Below are 14,578 nucleotides of genomic sequence, written 5' to 3'. Positions count from 1 at the left end.
GCTGTGGGTTACCGTCATCCTAACTGGATGCTTACTTAGACAAAACTGCAAAAACGTTTGCTGTGGGTGGGGCGTATTCTCCTGTGGAAGTGAGGTATTTGGCTGAGGGTTGGGCGTATTCTTCTGTGGAGGTGAGGTATTTGGCTGTAGGTGGAACGTATTTTGCTGCGGGTGGGGCGTGTTCTCCTGTGGACGTGAGGTATTTGGATGTAGGTGGAGCATATTTTGCTGTGGGTGGGGCGTATTCTCCAGTGGAGGTGAGGTATTTGGCCGTGGAACGCATTTTGCTGTGGGTGTCAGGCAATAGCACCTTTCGAACAAGACAAAAATATCATTGGTCTTTTATATCTTCCACAAAACACAACTGTTTTTACGGTTGTAACTAGTTAAGAGGAGAAACCTTGACTTAAACATTAATACTAAATATGGGAAATATATTTCGGTAATAGTCAGTATTGGAACTCATCACATGGAACTGATTATATAAGCAAAGGTGTCTTTCTGTTTTAAAATGTAGCTGTTAACTAATGGAAGGCAAACAATATAATTAAAGGCAGAAATAGCATGGAGAGTAAACCAAAGCAGCAACGACAGTGTGATGGTTGGCAAATGGTCGCACGTAACCGCGGTAAAACATGACCTCTAGTCAGTTTATCTCAGTCAGGGTTTTATTCTAACTGTTCATGTTACTGCATAAATAGTAGCAAATTACACACCACCTATCATCATGGCTTAAGCAGAACTAGGTTTAAAAAAAATGCAATGATGTTAATTGCATTTTACAAAAGCATCATTACCAATACTCTGCAGGAGCTTTCAGGTTCTACACTTTCAGGGTCGAAACTTACATTCGTATACCAGCCGTAAACCAATAAGGACGTTCCCGGACAATAATCGCAAGGCCAGTTCTGATTGCAGTGTGGCGATCTAATCAACACGATGAATAAAATGCTCCTAGCCCCTGGTTAAGCGTAACGACTGTGTCGGTGTAGGGCTCCGTCTTTGGAATGCTTCATTGAGTTGATATCATGAATATAACGGCACTTGTCCGCAAGCTCAACAACGGCCGTCAAACGACGTAGACAATGTTGTAAGCGGTGCCTACGATCTTTGCCAATCAATCAATCAATCAATCAATCAATAAATCAATCGGGCAGTGAAAATCCTCACAAACACAGTTTAGGGTGTTAATGCTAAAATTAACCACAGTTGTCTGATCCAGGTGAGAGATGCGATCAAGAACAAAGCCGTTACCCAAGGCGTTTAGAGTTACTTCCCTTACCTGGGCAGAAATTCTATCAAATTTTGTTGAAATTTTTACTTACCGAATGATGATTATTTCTCGGCAGCTAAATACCCTAAGTCAGGAATGCCTCGTATATATATATATGAAACAATCGTATAGTATTTCAGTTTCAAGTTTCAGTATGCCTCAGGACTGTGACAGCCTTACAAAACTTAAGCCTGTTAATATTTACCTCAATATTTTCTAACTTGAACTTGTTAATAATTGATAACAGATAAATGTTCAGATCGTCTGTTATGCATCAGTTGCCTTTTACCTACTGATGTTATCTTTATGAAAAGTGTAATGAATGACACACCTGGTGCATGTATAACGATCTAATATATTGTTTGGTTCCGAATATAAGAATATCATCCACTTTCGATATTATCGATTAGAGAAGGCTTCTGTTTGCTTTCATTTATTACTTATTAAAAACTTAATGGTTTGCACAGTAGCTCACGAATAGCTCAGTTACAATGGGTTTATATGGAAGAAAACCACACAGAGAGGAGAAAAATCGAAGTCTGCCGGACCAGTAAGGAATCGCCTCGTGTTCATTAAGCAACATTTGACATAAGTCAAACATTGCAAATGCTTAAAAAGTCAAACTCAGCACAAAAAAGAGCTCAAATTGTAGGCAGTATATTGTTGCACTGCAGTAAAAAGAAAACAGTGTACAAATTTTTAATTTCCTAGAACAAACCATTTAAATTGTACATGTGTGAATAATTTACTTAAGTCTGTACACCTTTTTAATTATATTAAGACATTTGATAAAATATGGACCATGGATAGTACTGCTCCTTATCAGACCCGTGTTAAATTTCTTTACACGAACCGAAGAGTCGAACCAGCCATAGGTGGCATAGAGGATACGAGGCAGGACAGAACCATGAGCACCAATTACCATACCAAAGACCCACTTCTGACAGAGCCACGAGCACGATAGCGCTTACAAGGGTCCACTGCAGCGGAACCATTGCACCAATTTCCGACAGAGCTGTGAATATTACCTTTTACAAAAGGGTCCACGTATTGGATGACATCCAATACGTCATTTTTTCCCACTTCAGTATTAAATGACTATCTGATTGGTGTTTTACGCCGTACTCAAGAATAGTTCACTTATACAACGGCGGCCAGCATTATGGTGGGTGGAAACCGGGCATAGCCCGTAGGAAACCCACGACCATCCGCAGGTTGCTGCCAGACCTTCCCACGTACGGCCGGAGAGTAAGTCAGTATGATGCTTATATGATGTGACGTGTAATTCACTTAAGACGTTTGATTCAAGAGCGCGCGTATAGGCAGTCAAAATTATCATCTTCAAATATAAGGCATGGTTTTATTCTACATTTTTATATGTCATATACCTATGGAATTATTCCACACATGGATACCTTGTTTGGATATCAGAGTGGGTCTATTATATTATATATCAAGGGCCGAGCTTCATTCATTGCGTTGAAAGCCATAGCATTACTTCTCACCCTCACTGAATGCAAACAATTTAATGGTGTAGGCCTATATCTTTGTGGAAAGAAAACGCCGTGTCATGACGGTCAGTTTTATGGCTGAAGTCAACTGGACTGCGGAGGTGGAGGGGGTGGGGTGTTGTGGTAAACTACCGACCTTTGGGAACTTACCCGACGAACAGATATGTACTTTACTGGAAGAACATATCACGGGTCAGTCTCAGCATCAGAGGCATGGTTCTGGGCTGAAGGACAAAGGTCATCGTTGTAATGCTACTGTACGCTAAATGTGATCACAACGCAACATTCTGATTAATTCCATGCCAGTGAAGTGTAATAAATTGCAATTAACATCACTATATGTTTATCTCATTCTGCTTAAGCCATGGTGCTAGGGGGCGTATAATTTGCTAATAAGCATTTAAGCATTTACATGAGCATTTAAGCTGAGGTAAGTTGGCAAGAGGCCGTATTTTACCGGTTAGGTATGACCATTGGTCAACTATCACACTGTCACGGCTGCTCTGGTTGCACTCTTCAATTGTATTATAGGAATTATCAGTAGCTTCAGATACATAACTCTACAGCACGGTGAGGAAACAAGAAGAGCAGGGCTGAAAAATGGTCACAATATAGCGGGTGTAATACGACCTCTTTGTCATTTGACCTAAGCTGCGGTGGTACTCTATACTTAAAAGACGTACAGCACCGAGGGTAAATCCAGAGCAGCGACGACAGTGTAATAGTTGGCAAATGTTCACACGTAATCGGTGAAATACAGCCTCTTGTTAATTTACCTCAGTTAGGGTTTTATTTTAACTGTTCATGTAAATGCATAAATAGTAGCAAATCCCCCCCCCCCCCCACCCATTCACATGCATTGATGTTAATTGCAATTTATTATGCGTCACTGGTCACTCAAAATGCTGTGGTGTCATCACATTTAATATACAATAACATTAAAACAATGCAAAGGGACCAGGCCTTGGGGGCTTAGTCCACCAGGGGAACGCCCCCTAGCGGCACAGTTTGAATCTGACTACAAATACGCTATGCATGGTTCCATATTTTTTACGTGAGTAGTGTTCAAAAACTTAATATTTCAATATTTCGCTTGTAAAGCAGAGGTGAGATTTGGGACAGGAGGAAATCGGGTGGAGTGGGCGTGTTTGAAATTACCTCCCTTTACGAGGTACCCGATAAACATCCTTACGAAAAGCCGCAGCCTGTGTGTCACTCGTGTCATTCGTTACAGGCACGATCTTCTGACAGCATATATACCCCTTAGTGTCAAGTATTGTATATTACATCATATGCTTGATGTTGCTTATTCATTATTTTATTCAAAAATATGAAAAAGTCTTTACATGATCAAATAAAAGTATATATAAAGGAAACACAACTGGTAATTTTTACAGAAATATAAACATCACAAAAATTATTTCAGATATGTAATACCACGGTAGTCATAAACAAACTCCCTGATAATTTACCGCATCATGATCACGTGTCATTCACGTGGCTAAATGGTGGAAGCCTGAAATATATAAGGAAGCCCTGAACTCATTCTACTATGGAATATACCCGATAGATTTGTCAGTCAGTATTGTTCACTTAAATTTTGTATACATCTTAAATACATTTACACTAAAATTTACGGATGGAGTATTTAGAGCTTGGCTCATCTGTAAAAAAAAATATGGGGAGAATCCGGGCTGTATTGGAACGAGGAAAAGAAATATTAAATTCCGAAAACGCAAACATTGATATAAGCTCGAAATTGCCACTAAAGGCTAACGTATTCATATCAACGGATATAGCAATGCGTTAAACCGCACATGACAAAACTACATATAGTATACCTGGATAAAACTTGAGTATTTTGACACGAGTTCTCGATATGTATATTTTCTAAAACAAAATTTATGGAATGTGTAACTGAAAGTTTCTGGAACTACTGGTTCTCATAAAGCTGTGGACATTAAAGTTATAAAGCCCTGGTATTTTACACCAGACCGCATTTTGCTGTAAATCTGCATATATGAACAGTTTGCTGATTGATAAATGAGCAGGTAAACTTCGAGACATCTTTATCCTTCTCTACATGTGCGTGTCTGCTTCTTCCGCTCGGTCTAAAGCAGAAAATCTTGCTGGTTCTCCTGGATACTCTGGTGGGCTCTGCCCATTAGCTTGACCGTTGGCTTTGCCGTTCGCTTGACCGTTGAGATGACCCTTCGTCTGACCGTTAGCAGTGATGTTGTCACTGGACACGGTGTCCAGCACGACCTCGTCCGGTTGATACGCACTGTTGGTATAGGCATAATCACCCGTCCGGTTTTCTGGCAGGGCGGGACCCCATGTCTTTGCCGGGGACATCGCTTCTTTAATAGCCTGAAATTTAAAAAAAGTCACTAAATTGAAAAAAGGAAATAAACAAAACAAAACAAAAAAAACCAAAGTATAAAAAAAACAATACAAAATACATTCCCAAAAATAGGCGAGCAACCATCTCAGCTTATTACCGGTGGGGGTCCCGTGGCCGCCTATGACCTGGAAGCTCTGCGACCCTAGATTGTCGTAGAGAGAACTCAGACATTTTGGGGCATCGATATGAAAGTTGGGGAGCGCATACATAGCATATAGCTCTTCACAGACATGATGAAAAACAGGAATGTGGCTACATACGACTAAAACAGTGTTATAAATAAATAAGAATAATCTCATGTAAGTCTCAATCTTAATGATATTTATCTAGTCTTTCTTGTTCATTTTAGCACAGTAAAATGTAGAGGAGTAGAAGTCTTACAGCGAGGCGCTATAATGTACATGTAGGCCTACTGTGCTTTCCATGCAGGGTCAGATTATCCCTGGAATGTAAACAGTGGGGCTTGACTTACGCTCATCAGTTCGTTATCACGGATGACCTCGAAAATGAAGAAGATAGGGATGTTGATTATAGACACTGCCATCATAACCCAACCCAGGCCTTGAGCATATTCGGGGAACACGTAATCTCCATACGAGGCCGGAGTGTTCCGAACAGCCGATGATATGAAGATAAACTGTGTAAAGCAAAACCATCATTAGTTTATATATGAAGGAGGAAACTATTTTACATCATCACCCACATTTAGATAGGATTTCAATAAAGCGCAAGATTTCTGGCATGAAGTAATTGTAACAGAGGTCAGTTGCATAAAGTTTTAAGAACCAGCCATTGTGTCAGCAGTAAAAATAAAATTTTCATGGTAGAGATCTGAACAAAGATTATTGAAATAAGTTAGCGTAATAAATGTGCCCAAATACAATAAGAAGAATGAAACAGTATCCTGTAACAAACTAAGATTCAATATCCATACGACAAGAAGTACTCTCACACATACTTACCACGAGTACAAGGGGTGTGATCACACACCACATGGAGGCCCAGTAGTAGTTAGGGCGGCTCCCTATCATCATCTCAATATCTCGCGAGAACCTTCGGTAACCTGAAAAAAAATATTACAGAATGAAAACTAAAAAGAATAACTTTGAAAAATGTATTGAGGTGAGCTGACGTCAGGATTATAGAAGAGCATATGGGTGTTTGTCGTTATTAGTAAACGAGAAAACAAAATATTAGGACAGTAACATCAGATCATAACAACTAGCAACAGACAGCATGTCATAAAATATTCAATCAAGCCAGTTTATTGTACATTCTTGTGGCGAGTCCATTGAGCCAAAGTGCTGACGCGACTTAAATACCATGCCGAAGGCATCAGACATGACACCCCTTCCAGTCACATTACCAGCCAACTAGTCCTCTTTCTTTGCTCCAACCTCTCAGTTCTAAGCGCAAAGGGAGGTACCAACAAGTAGCATTTTAAAAGTCTTTGGTATGCAACGACCCAAATGGATTCCAGATGCAATGACTTCGTGGCGGACACTCTAGCCATTAGGCCACCAAAGCTGCCAAGAGTACAACTGTTATTATGACTTTTCGTGGCTTCAAGGGTAAAACAGGTGGCTTTTGTTTGTTGGCGAGGGGTTTAATGCGTGATAAATATGCCTACTCTGAAATCTCAGCGGCCGCAGAATGGCAACCAATTCAGGATATTTTCACACGTTATGAAATCTGGCAATTGGTATATTTAGACAGAATGCTTATCTGGCTTTCGAGTATAACCTGGGCACTTTGCAACTGTCTTTTAATAGTGTGATATATACAAAATTTAGGCTTGTCTTTCGTGTGACAGACTTAACCATTTCGTTATTGTCTTTCGTGTCGTTAAGCGGCTTTAGTGTGATAGCTGCTGAATTTGTTTTTGTTTTTCATATGGTAATTAAGCATGTTTTCGTTCTCTTTTCTGTGGTGCGTAACCATTTTATCATTCTCTCATCATTGTTTTGCGAGTGGTACATAACTAAAATACTTTGCCATTGTCTTTTGTGTTATACATGGGTTGTCTTAGCTTTACTTTCCCTGTGGTGCAGACGTTTTTGTAATTTGTCACTATCTTGTTCGTCATAACTAATTAATTGGCCATTGTTTTTCTTTCGGTGATCTTTTACTGTATGTTTCGAGTGTTGTTTGAGCAATACAGCTGATACATACTTTTGTGTGTGTGTTGGGGGGGGGGGGAGGGGATGGGAGAGGAGGAGAGGGGAGGGGGTATATACACAAGTTTACACAGATTTGTGGCGTACCGTAAATCCACATGATGACGACCAGGTTAAAAAACGAGATAATGAGAAGAGAATAACTGGCGCAGTACCAATCCATTAGCTGTAGGACGTAGATACCTCTCTGTGGAGAAAGCAAAGTTAGGCCAAGTTAAATGGTAGAAAGAAACTTTAAAATGGCGTAGAAAATCAGGCATGGCCTCAAGTGGAATTAACCTCGGTAAAACGCCATTAACAATTCCTTAAAGGATTATGTTTTCATATTATAATAATTGAGCATGTCTCTGAACTGTAAAGCGAGAAACTTGTTGGTCAGAAAGTTCTCCGCAAAAAACAGTCCACGGTGCTCGTTTTGTGCAGTCTTACGTTCACAGAAGGTCAATAGCCTTCACGAATATGGCGAGCAAATGTACACGTTTTACATCGTAAAGTCCGTCAGTGACCTGCCAAACATTGATATTTACCCGGGTATTCCGATTTCAATCACCCACAAAACTGGACGCTTTAGTATCAGTTGAAAATGCTTGAGTATATGCGTTAAACAACACAATGATAAATACAAATACCCGTTTTAATATTTCCGTAGGTCTGGACATTGAAACATACATCAGATGACTTTACATATCTTTTTACCTAAGAAACTGTTGTAAAAACACTTATATGAGTCTACCAATAATGAACAAAGCTTTGACGATACCAGTGTTGCTTCATACATTGTAACCAGAATACATTTGCCTATCTTTTCACACGAGTTAAACCATGCTGAACACTCATGTGTGAGAAGGTCAATATTGTTCTGCACATACCTGAGTAACACAAGGAAGCCCAGCTAGAAAACCTACGGAGCAACAAACTGCTGTCAAGAGCATCTTTCGATGTCGGAGAATGTTCGGAAACTCATCGGAAATGGCGCTGATGATCGTTTCCATCATTCCAAACTGAAAACATAAAATAGGTTTGCAGCAGTTATTAAGGTAATGGTTAAAAAGCATAAGAAAGTAACAAGATCATCCCTCCCTTCTTTCAAGTGCAATAAAAACGTCACTAAAATGGAAAAGTATACTATTCATTTGGTTTACACTTACAAACACTAAATCACTGACCTTACAACAGTTAAAGTATTCGATTACGTTTGATTACGACTATCAAACCATGACGGAGCATTCCCCACTGAAGGTATACGTCATCATGGTAAATGCATTGGTAACGTCGGGACAGCATAGTAAAATGATCTTCTGGGAAGTATTTTCATTCGTGTTATTCTTGAACGGCGTATCTTAACACTTCGCCTGATATTACCTGGCTGTCTAGACCCAGAGTCAGCAACATGAAGAAGAAGAGAATAGCCCACAATGGTGCTACAGGCATCTTGGCTATGGCTTCTGGATAAGCAATAAAGGCTAACCCCGGTCCGTCAGCTGCCACTTCTGACACCAACTGATCCGTGCTATAGGCCATGAAGCCCAGGACGGAGAAGATGACGAATCCAGCAAACACACTCGTGGCACAGTTGATCACGGTGACCAACACGGCATCTCTGAGAGACAACAAAACAAAAACAACAGTACATAGGGTGGCTTAGAACTGAACTAATGAAAGCTATATAAAAACTAGATAATGAAAGCATCTATAGGCACGAAAACCCTTGGCACACGGTTTTACAGTGGGTTTACTAAACATACTAATTTCACCACAACAGCAATTTTTGCAACACATGCACTCTAAAAATACATTCAAAATATATTTGAATTCATAATCATTCGCTTACGTGAGGTTTCACACTTGGATTTACCGCCAACACACACGTTCGCTCTGCTTAAACAGAGCTGCGACAAATGTGTTTCTATATACGTTTTTTTTTTCAAGTAGTCGTTGCTACCACTATTTCCTATTTTGATGAGGATTTGTATATTTCTAATAATCTTGGTCAGGGTGAAATTTCTGTCTGGTTTACGATCCCGACAAAGTGTGATCTTGACAAGTAGAGAAATTGTGTGGCGGATGTTGAAGGTTATAAAGAGTACCTGAGACAGTTGTTGTTGAACTCGTTGTAACTGGCAAACGTTATCAATCCTCCAAATGCTGGCCCCAGTGAGTAGAAAATCTGCGTGGCTGCGTCTGCCCACACCTTCGGATTGGCCAGTTTGGACCAGTCTGGAATGATGTAGAACTCTATACCTTTCGTGTAACCATCAAGAGTGACCCCTCGGACCAACAGAATGACCAGTACCAAATACGGGAACGTGGCTGTAAAGTACACGACCTGGACAACAAAAATGGAATGTAACCTCAAATATGACCAGCCATGAAGCTGTCTGAGTGCTTATGATGATATTTTTAATGGTTGACTTTCAGGGATACTCCTATGCGTACAGGCGATAAGAGTGTTGGGTTGGTTGGTTCGGAGCTCACATCGATTTCCACGACTCTCAGGTTATATGCCAAATGTGTCTCTTAAACTCTGTCAGGTCCATAACCATGGCCTTTGTCGAATGTGACATACATTTTAGAGCAGATCTTCAGAAAGCCGTCGGTAAATGCATTCGAACATGAGTCTTAAATAAACGTGGGCAGAAGCAAATCGTCTTTGGAAACTCGACCAACAGCTGTGTATTATGTTGTTTGCGTACTGGAAGAGATAGAAGAGGCAGAAAACAGTATAATTTGTAAGATCTAACCTTTCCTGAGGACTTCACTCCCTTCATTAGGCACAGAAACACGATGACCCAGGCTAGGAGCAAGGTCAAGGCCAACTGCCATTTGACCGTTCCTAGGCTTTCGATCCCTTTGCCTTCCTCCAGCTCGTACATGTAATAGCTGTTGACCACACCCAATTAAAATGAATTAAAGCATTTACCGATTCGAAATTATAGCTTTGGGGGGGTATATGAGATTTCCAACCATGGACATTCATAAAGATCTACAAAACGGTAGTCCACAAAAATTTATCAACAGTGGTCTACATAAGCATTTACAAAACGGTAGTCCTCTAGCTTTTCACGCCATGGGTCTACGTAAACATCTACGAAACCGTAGCCCTGCAGCTTTTCCCCAGAAAGGATTCACAAAACAGTAAAAAAAGGATTTTTCACCTACAAAACGGTAGTCCTCCAGGTTTCCCAAAAGGGTCTACATAAACATTTGCAAAAAAGAAGTCTAAAGGGGTTTTCCATTAGGGATCCATAAAAACATTTGCAAAACGGTAGTCCACAAAGATTTTCAACCAGGGGTCTACAAAACGGTAGTCCACAAAGAATTATAAACAGAGGTCTAGCATCTACTAAGCAGCAATCTACATTTTTCCAACAAGGGTCTACCAAAACGGCACACAGTACTCTTACCTCCAAAAATCGGAGCTCGGCGAAGTAATTTTGTTTTTACAAGCTGAAAGATATTCCCTGAGAATGTAGTAGACCGTGTTTCCAACGGTGGCGTTAGGTGCCGGTAAATTGTCAAGGAGTAAGGTAACATTCGGCAACAGGTCTATTCTTAGTTTATCAACGGTGAAGTTTGCCAGTGCTGGGTTGTCCAGGGTTATGTTGGTGTCGCTGATCATTGTGTCCAATAGCAGAGACCCGTTCACGGACACATTGACCATTGGTAAAGTGTCTGCCGTGCACGACATATTGTACCGATCTGCAAGAAGATATTGGTTGATTAATTGATTGATTGTTTAATGCCACTTATACGATGACAGTCAGTTTTGTGTACAGGTGGAGGAATGCCACTTATACGATGACAGTCAGTTTTGTTTATAGGTGGAGGAATGCCACGATGACAGTCAGAATTATTGATGGGTGGAGAAAACCGAAGTGCCCGGGGTAAACCACCGTCTTTGCGATTCTTTGAGATTGCGCTTTAGGTTGTAAATATAATCTTCTCATGGCAAGCAATACTTGAAAATGTACCCGAAGATATTCTATATACGTCTGTTTGTGGAGAAACCAGTCAGAACTTGGGGAAAGCCACCGCACCATGTTAGTCTCACGGCAAAGCATCAGACGTAAAGCCACAGCCAATCCAGCGAAGGCTGGATTTGAACTTCGACCTTATCGTCTAAGCACGTGTACTGCTCAACCAGACACGGTCACACAACCTCAATATGAACCTGTGTTTACCTGTGATGGACGACAGCTTTTCGAAGTCTGTCTCGTAGTCCTGGATCCTCTGAAGCTTTAGACAGGTGCTGGATGCCCAGGGTTCCTGACATTCCTGCCAGGGAACCTCCGAGGTGAAGGACGCGAACAGGTAGAAGAGCGCGTACATGATGATCACGTTGTAGTAGACACTGACCAGCGAGGACACCGTGATCATAGCCCAGCCCAGACCTGCGCAGAAGATGTAAATGATACATTACATATACACTAAAAAGCATAAGGAGAATGAGAGAGAGTGGGAGGGGGGGGGGTCTTTTTTCTTATGCAATTTTTTAGTCTAAAATGTCTATTATGTTGAAAAAAAAATAAAATGTTTATTAATTTAAAATGTTACATGAAAAGGTACTACATGTATAAATCAAAATTATGGTTTTAAAGAAAATGAAAAAGATACGCCAAAAAATGAGAATTTTTTTATTTTATTTCTGAGGCATATTTTATGTTTCTTAATAACCCTCTGTTTATGCATATTTCCGTTAAGAGTCGGAAATATTCGGAAATGACGTCATCGAAGAACATACTGGGAACGCGGGACCAGCTAAGCGTCCCCAGTTTGGGCTCTCTTCACCCCCAAAAATAATGCTGAGAAACTTTCTTGCACTTTTATATGTTAGGCACCTCGTATACTCCATATTAAGAAATAAAGGATTTCATGTATCCATTAAAAATCTTGAAAACAAACTAAAAAAACTAATATTATTAGCTAATGTGGTTAACATTTTACGAGTTCAAGCTGGTAATCTTTTGTGTTCCTGGTGGATACACGTTTAGCAGACTGAGGACCATAGAGCTTTAAGGAAACTGAGCAGGAAAGTAAGGGATATGCGAACAGCTTATAGGTTGATTAGTGATATATCCAGGACGGAGCTTTTCGAGATACAAGACCAGTGCGTCGCATGCTCTCGAAAATCCAACTCTGAGCATAGATTGTAGGAGGAATAGCGACGATTACTGTTAGACTTCAAGAGGAATAAAGAGGATTACCGTTAGAGTGCAGGATGAGCATTAAAGATCACGGTTAGACCACAAGGCGGTCAGGAAGGTTTACCGTTTGACTGTAGGATGATCAGCGAGGATTACCGTTAGACTACATGATAAAAATTTCGGATAACCGATAGTCAGCAGGATGGACAGTAAGGATTACCTTTAAACAGCTTGTTGACCCTCCAGACGGTGATACAGCCGAGGGAACTGAACTGACCAAAGGCAAGTTCCATGAAGAAGAGGGGAAGTCCGGCAAGTACCAACATAACAATATAGGGGATGAGGAACACAGCTGAAAGGGCAAATACGGACATTTATGTTTAGCCGTTTTAGTTTTTGCGTAATTATAGACAAATTAATCATTTGTCGTTTTCTTCTTAGCATATGCATCATTTAATAATTCAACGGCGATCATGGGGTTATTTTGCTTTTTTTTTTGTTTTTCACAATGAAGACATCATTCTGAGCACAACGCGAATAAGTTAACATCACCATTTCTTTCAGCTTGTTTGAAATACTAGTCCCGGACATATCATTAGATGCGTATCCCAACAAAACGTTGAAGCACACCATTTTTAAGGTGTCCCTAGTGTCAAACAGGTGACCTTCACCAGATGTCTTACCTCCTCCGTTTCTGTAGCATAGGTAGGGGAATCTCCAGACATTACCCAGGCCGACCGCATAGCCGATGCAGGAGAGAAGGAAGTCCAGCTTGCCACCCCACTGACCACGCTCCTTAGCATCCTCAGCCGCATCCTTCAGCTCCTGGTCGTTCAAGGCAGCCTCCGCCTTCTACAACACAAGAACATGTTGAATTAGTTATTTACATATTCTCTTGATGTTATACGCCGTGCTCAAGAATGTTTCACCAATATCAGCGCCTTCAAGTTTATGAGCAAAGCAAGAAAGCGCCCTTTGGAAATGATCGCCCTTCGCCAAGTACCTAATAATCATACTGACGTAAAGTCCCAACAGACCAAGAGAAATCTGGATTGTCACGTGTCCTAGACCTGCGCATTATTGGTAATGACTTAGTAGCATGGACCAGTTGTTTGATTCGTCATATAATTCATGTTAAAAGTGAAAATAGCTCACAAACAGATAAACGTGAGTGGGAAGGCCAATAGAAATTTGAAATTCTTTTTCTAAGATATTTTTAACGTAATAAAATGGAGTTATGTACTTGAATTCTGCTAGGTTATTCATGGAACATACTGATGGTGTTGGGTGGCACTAATGTTAAACTCAGCTGTTATGCTTCTGTTTTACCTTGGTTCAAATGTACTTTGGATTGCTAGTGTGATACATAGGTATTTACTTATTTAGTTAGTTTTACGCCGTACGCAAGAATACTTCACGTATACGACGGTGGTCAGCATTATGGTGGGAGGAAACCAGGCAGAGCCCCGGGACAACCCTTCCCTCGTACGGTCAGAGACGAAGTCAGCATGAGCTGTACTTGACCTGAGAACGACCGGATTGGTGAGAGGCTCCTGGGATATTATGTCGCGCTAGCGCGCTAACCAACTGGGCCACGGAGGGCTCCATAAGTATGTACAAAAACGAGTTCTTCCAACATAAAACAGGTCACGTGAAGTGAAACACTGATTGTAGCGTCTTCGAAAATTAGACTTCATTTTATTTAATGCAAAAAATTAAGACAAACATTTTTACATTTATTTATTTATTGGTTTGGTGTTTTACACTGCACTCAAGAATATTTCACTTATTTGATGGTCGTCATGCATTAATTTTTATCGGTTCAGTTAATCTACATGTATTTATGCGTCAGGGAGTCAGATCCTAATGAGTTTGAAGCAATGCTTATACATGCACTTTTCATAACCGACTTCCGGCGTCTGAGATACAAACGGATATTCCGACCTGTTCGGTTACATAGCCGGAGTTATCCCCCTTCGATTGGATAACAATTAATATATTCAGACATGTATACAATACATGGCATCATCTTAGCCTCTTTAAATAAGTCTGACCTGGGATGAAGAAAC

General features: G+C 40.5%; 1 protein-coding gene across 1 annotated transcript; it reads right to left on the bottom strand.

Annotated features, from left to right (window-relative positions):
* Positions 1-4,086: 4,086 nt before the first annotated feature.
* Positions 4,087-13,340, bottom strand: LOC135473640 (sodium- and chloride-dependent glycine transporter 1-like; the record flags this gene model as incomplete). Its single annotated transcript, XM_064753502.1, has 12 exons — positions 4,087-5,154; positions 5,661-5,825; positions 6,151-6,251; positions 7,453-7,552; positions 8,235-8,366; positions 8,728-8,965; positions 9,453-9,691; positions 10,107-10,245; positions 10,770-11,064; positions 11,547-11,756; positions 12,730-12,861; positions 13,193-13,340. Coding segments are annotated over 12 exons (2,190 nt in total), but the record flags the coding sequence as incomplete, so codon positions are not given.
* Between the last annotated feature and the right edge of the window lie 1,238 nt (positions 13,341-14,578).

This window comes from Liolophura sinensis, chromosome 8 (genome assembly GCF_032854445.1).
Source record: "Liolophura sinensis isolate JHLJ2023 chromosome 8, CUHK_Ljap_v2, whole genome shotgun sequence".
NCBI lineage: Eukaryota > Metazoa > Mollusca > Polyplacophora > Chitonida > Chitonidae > Liolophura > Liolophura sinensis.
This window is presented reverse-complemented; position numbering and strand designations above follow the sequence as displayed.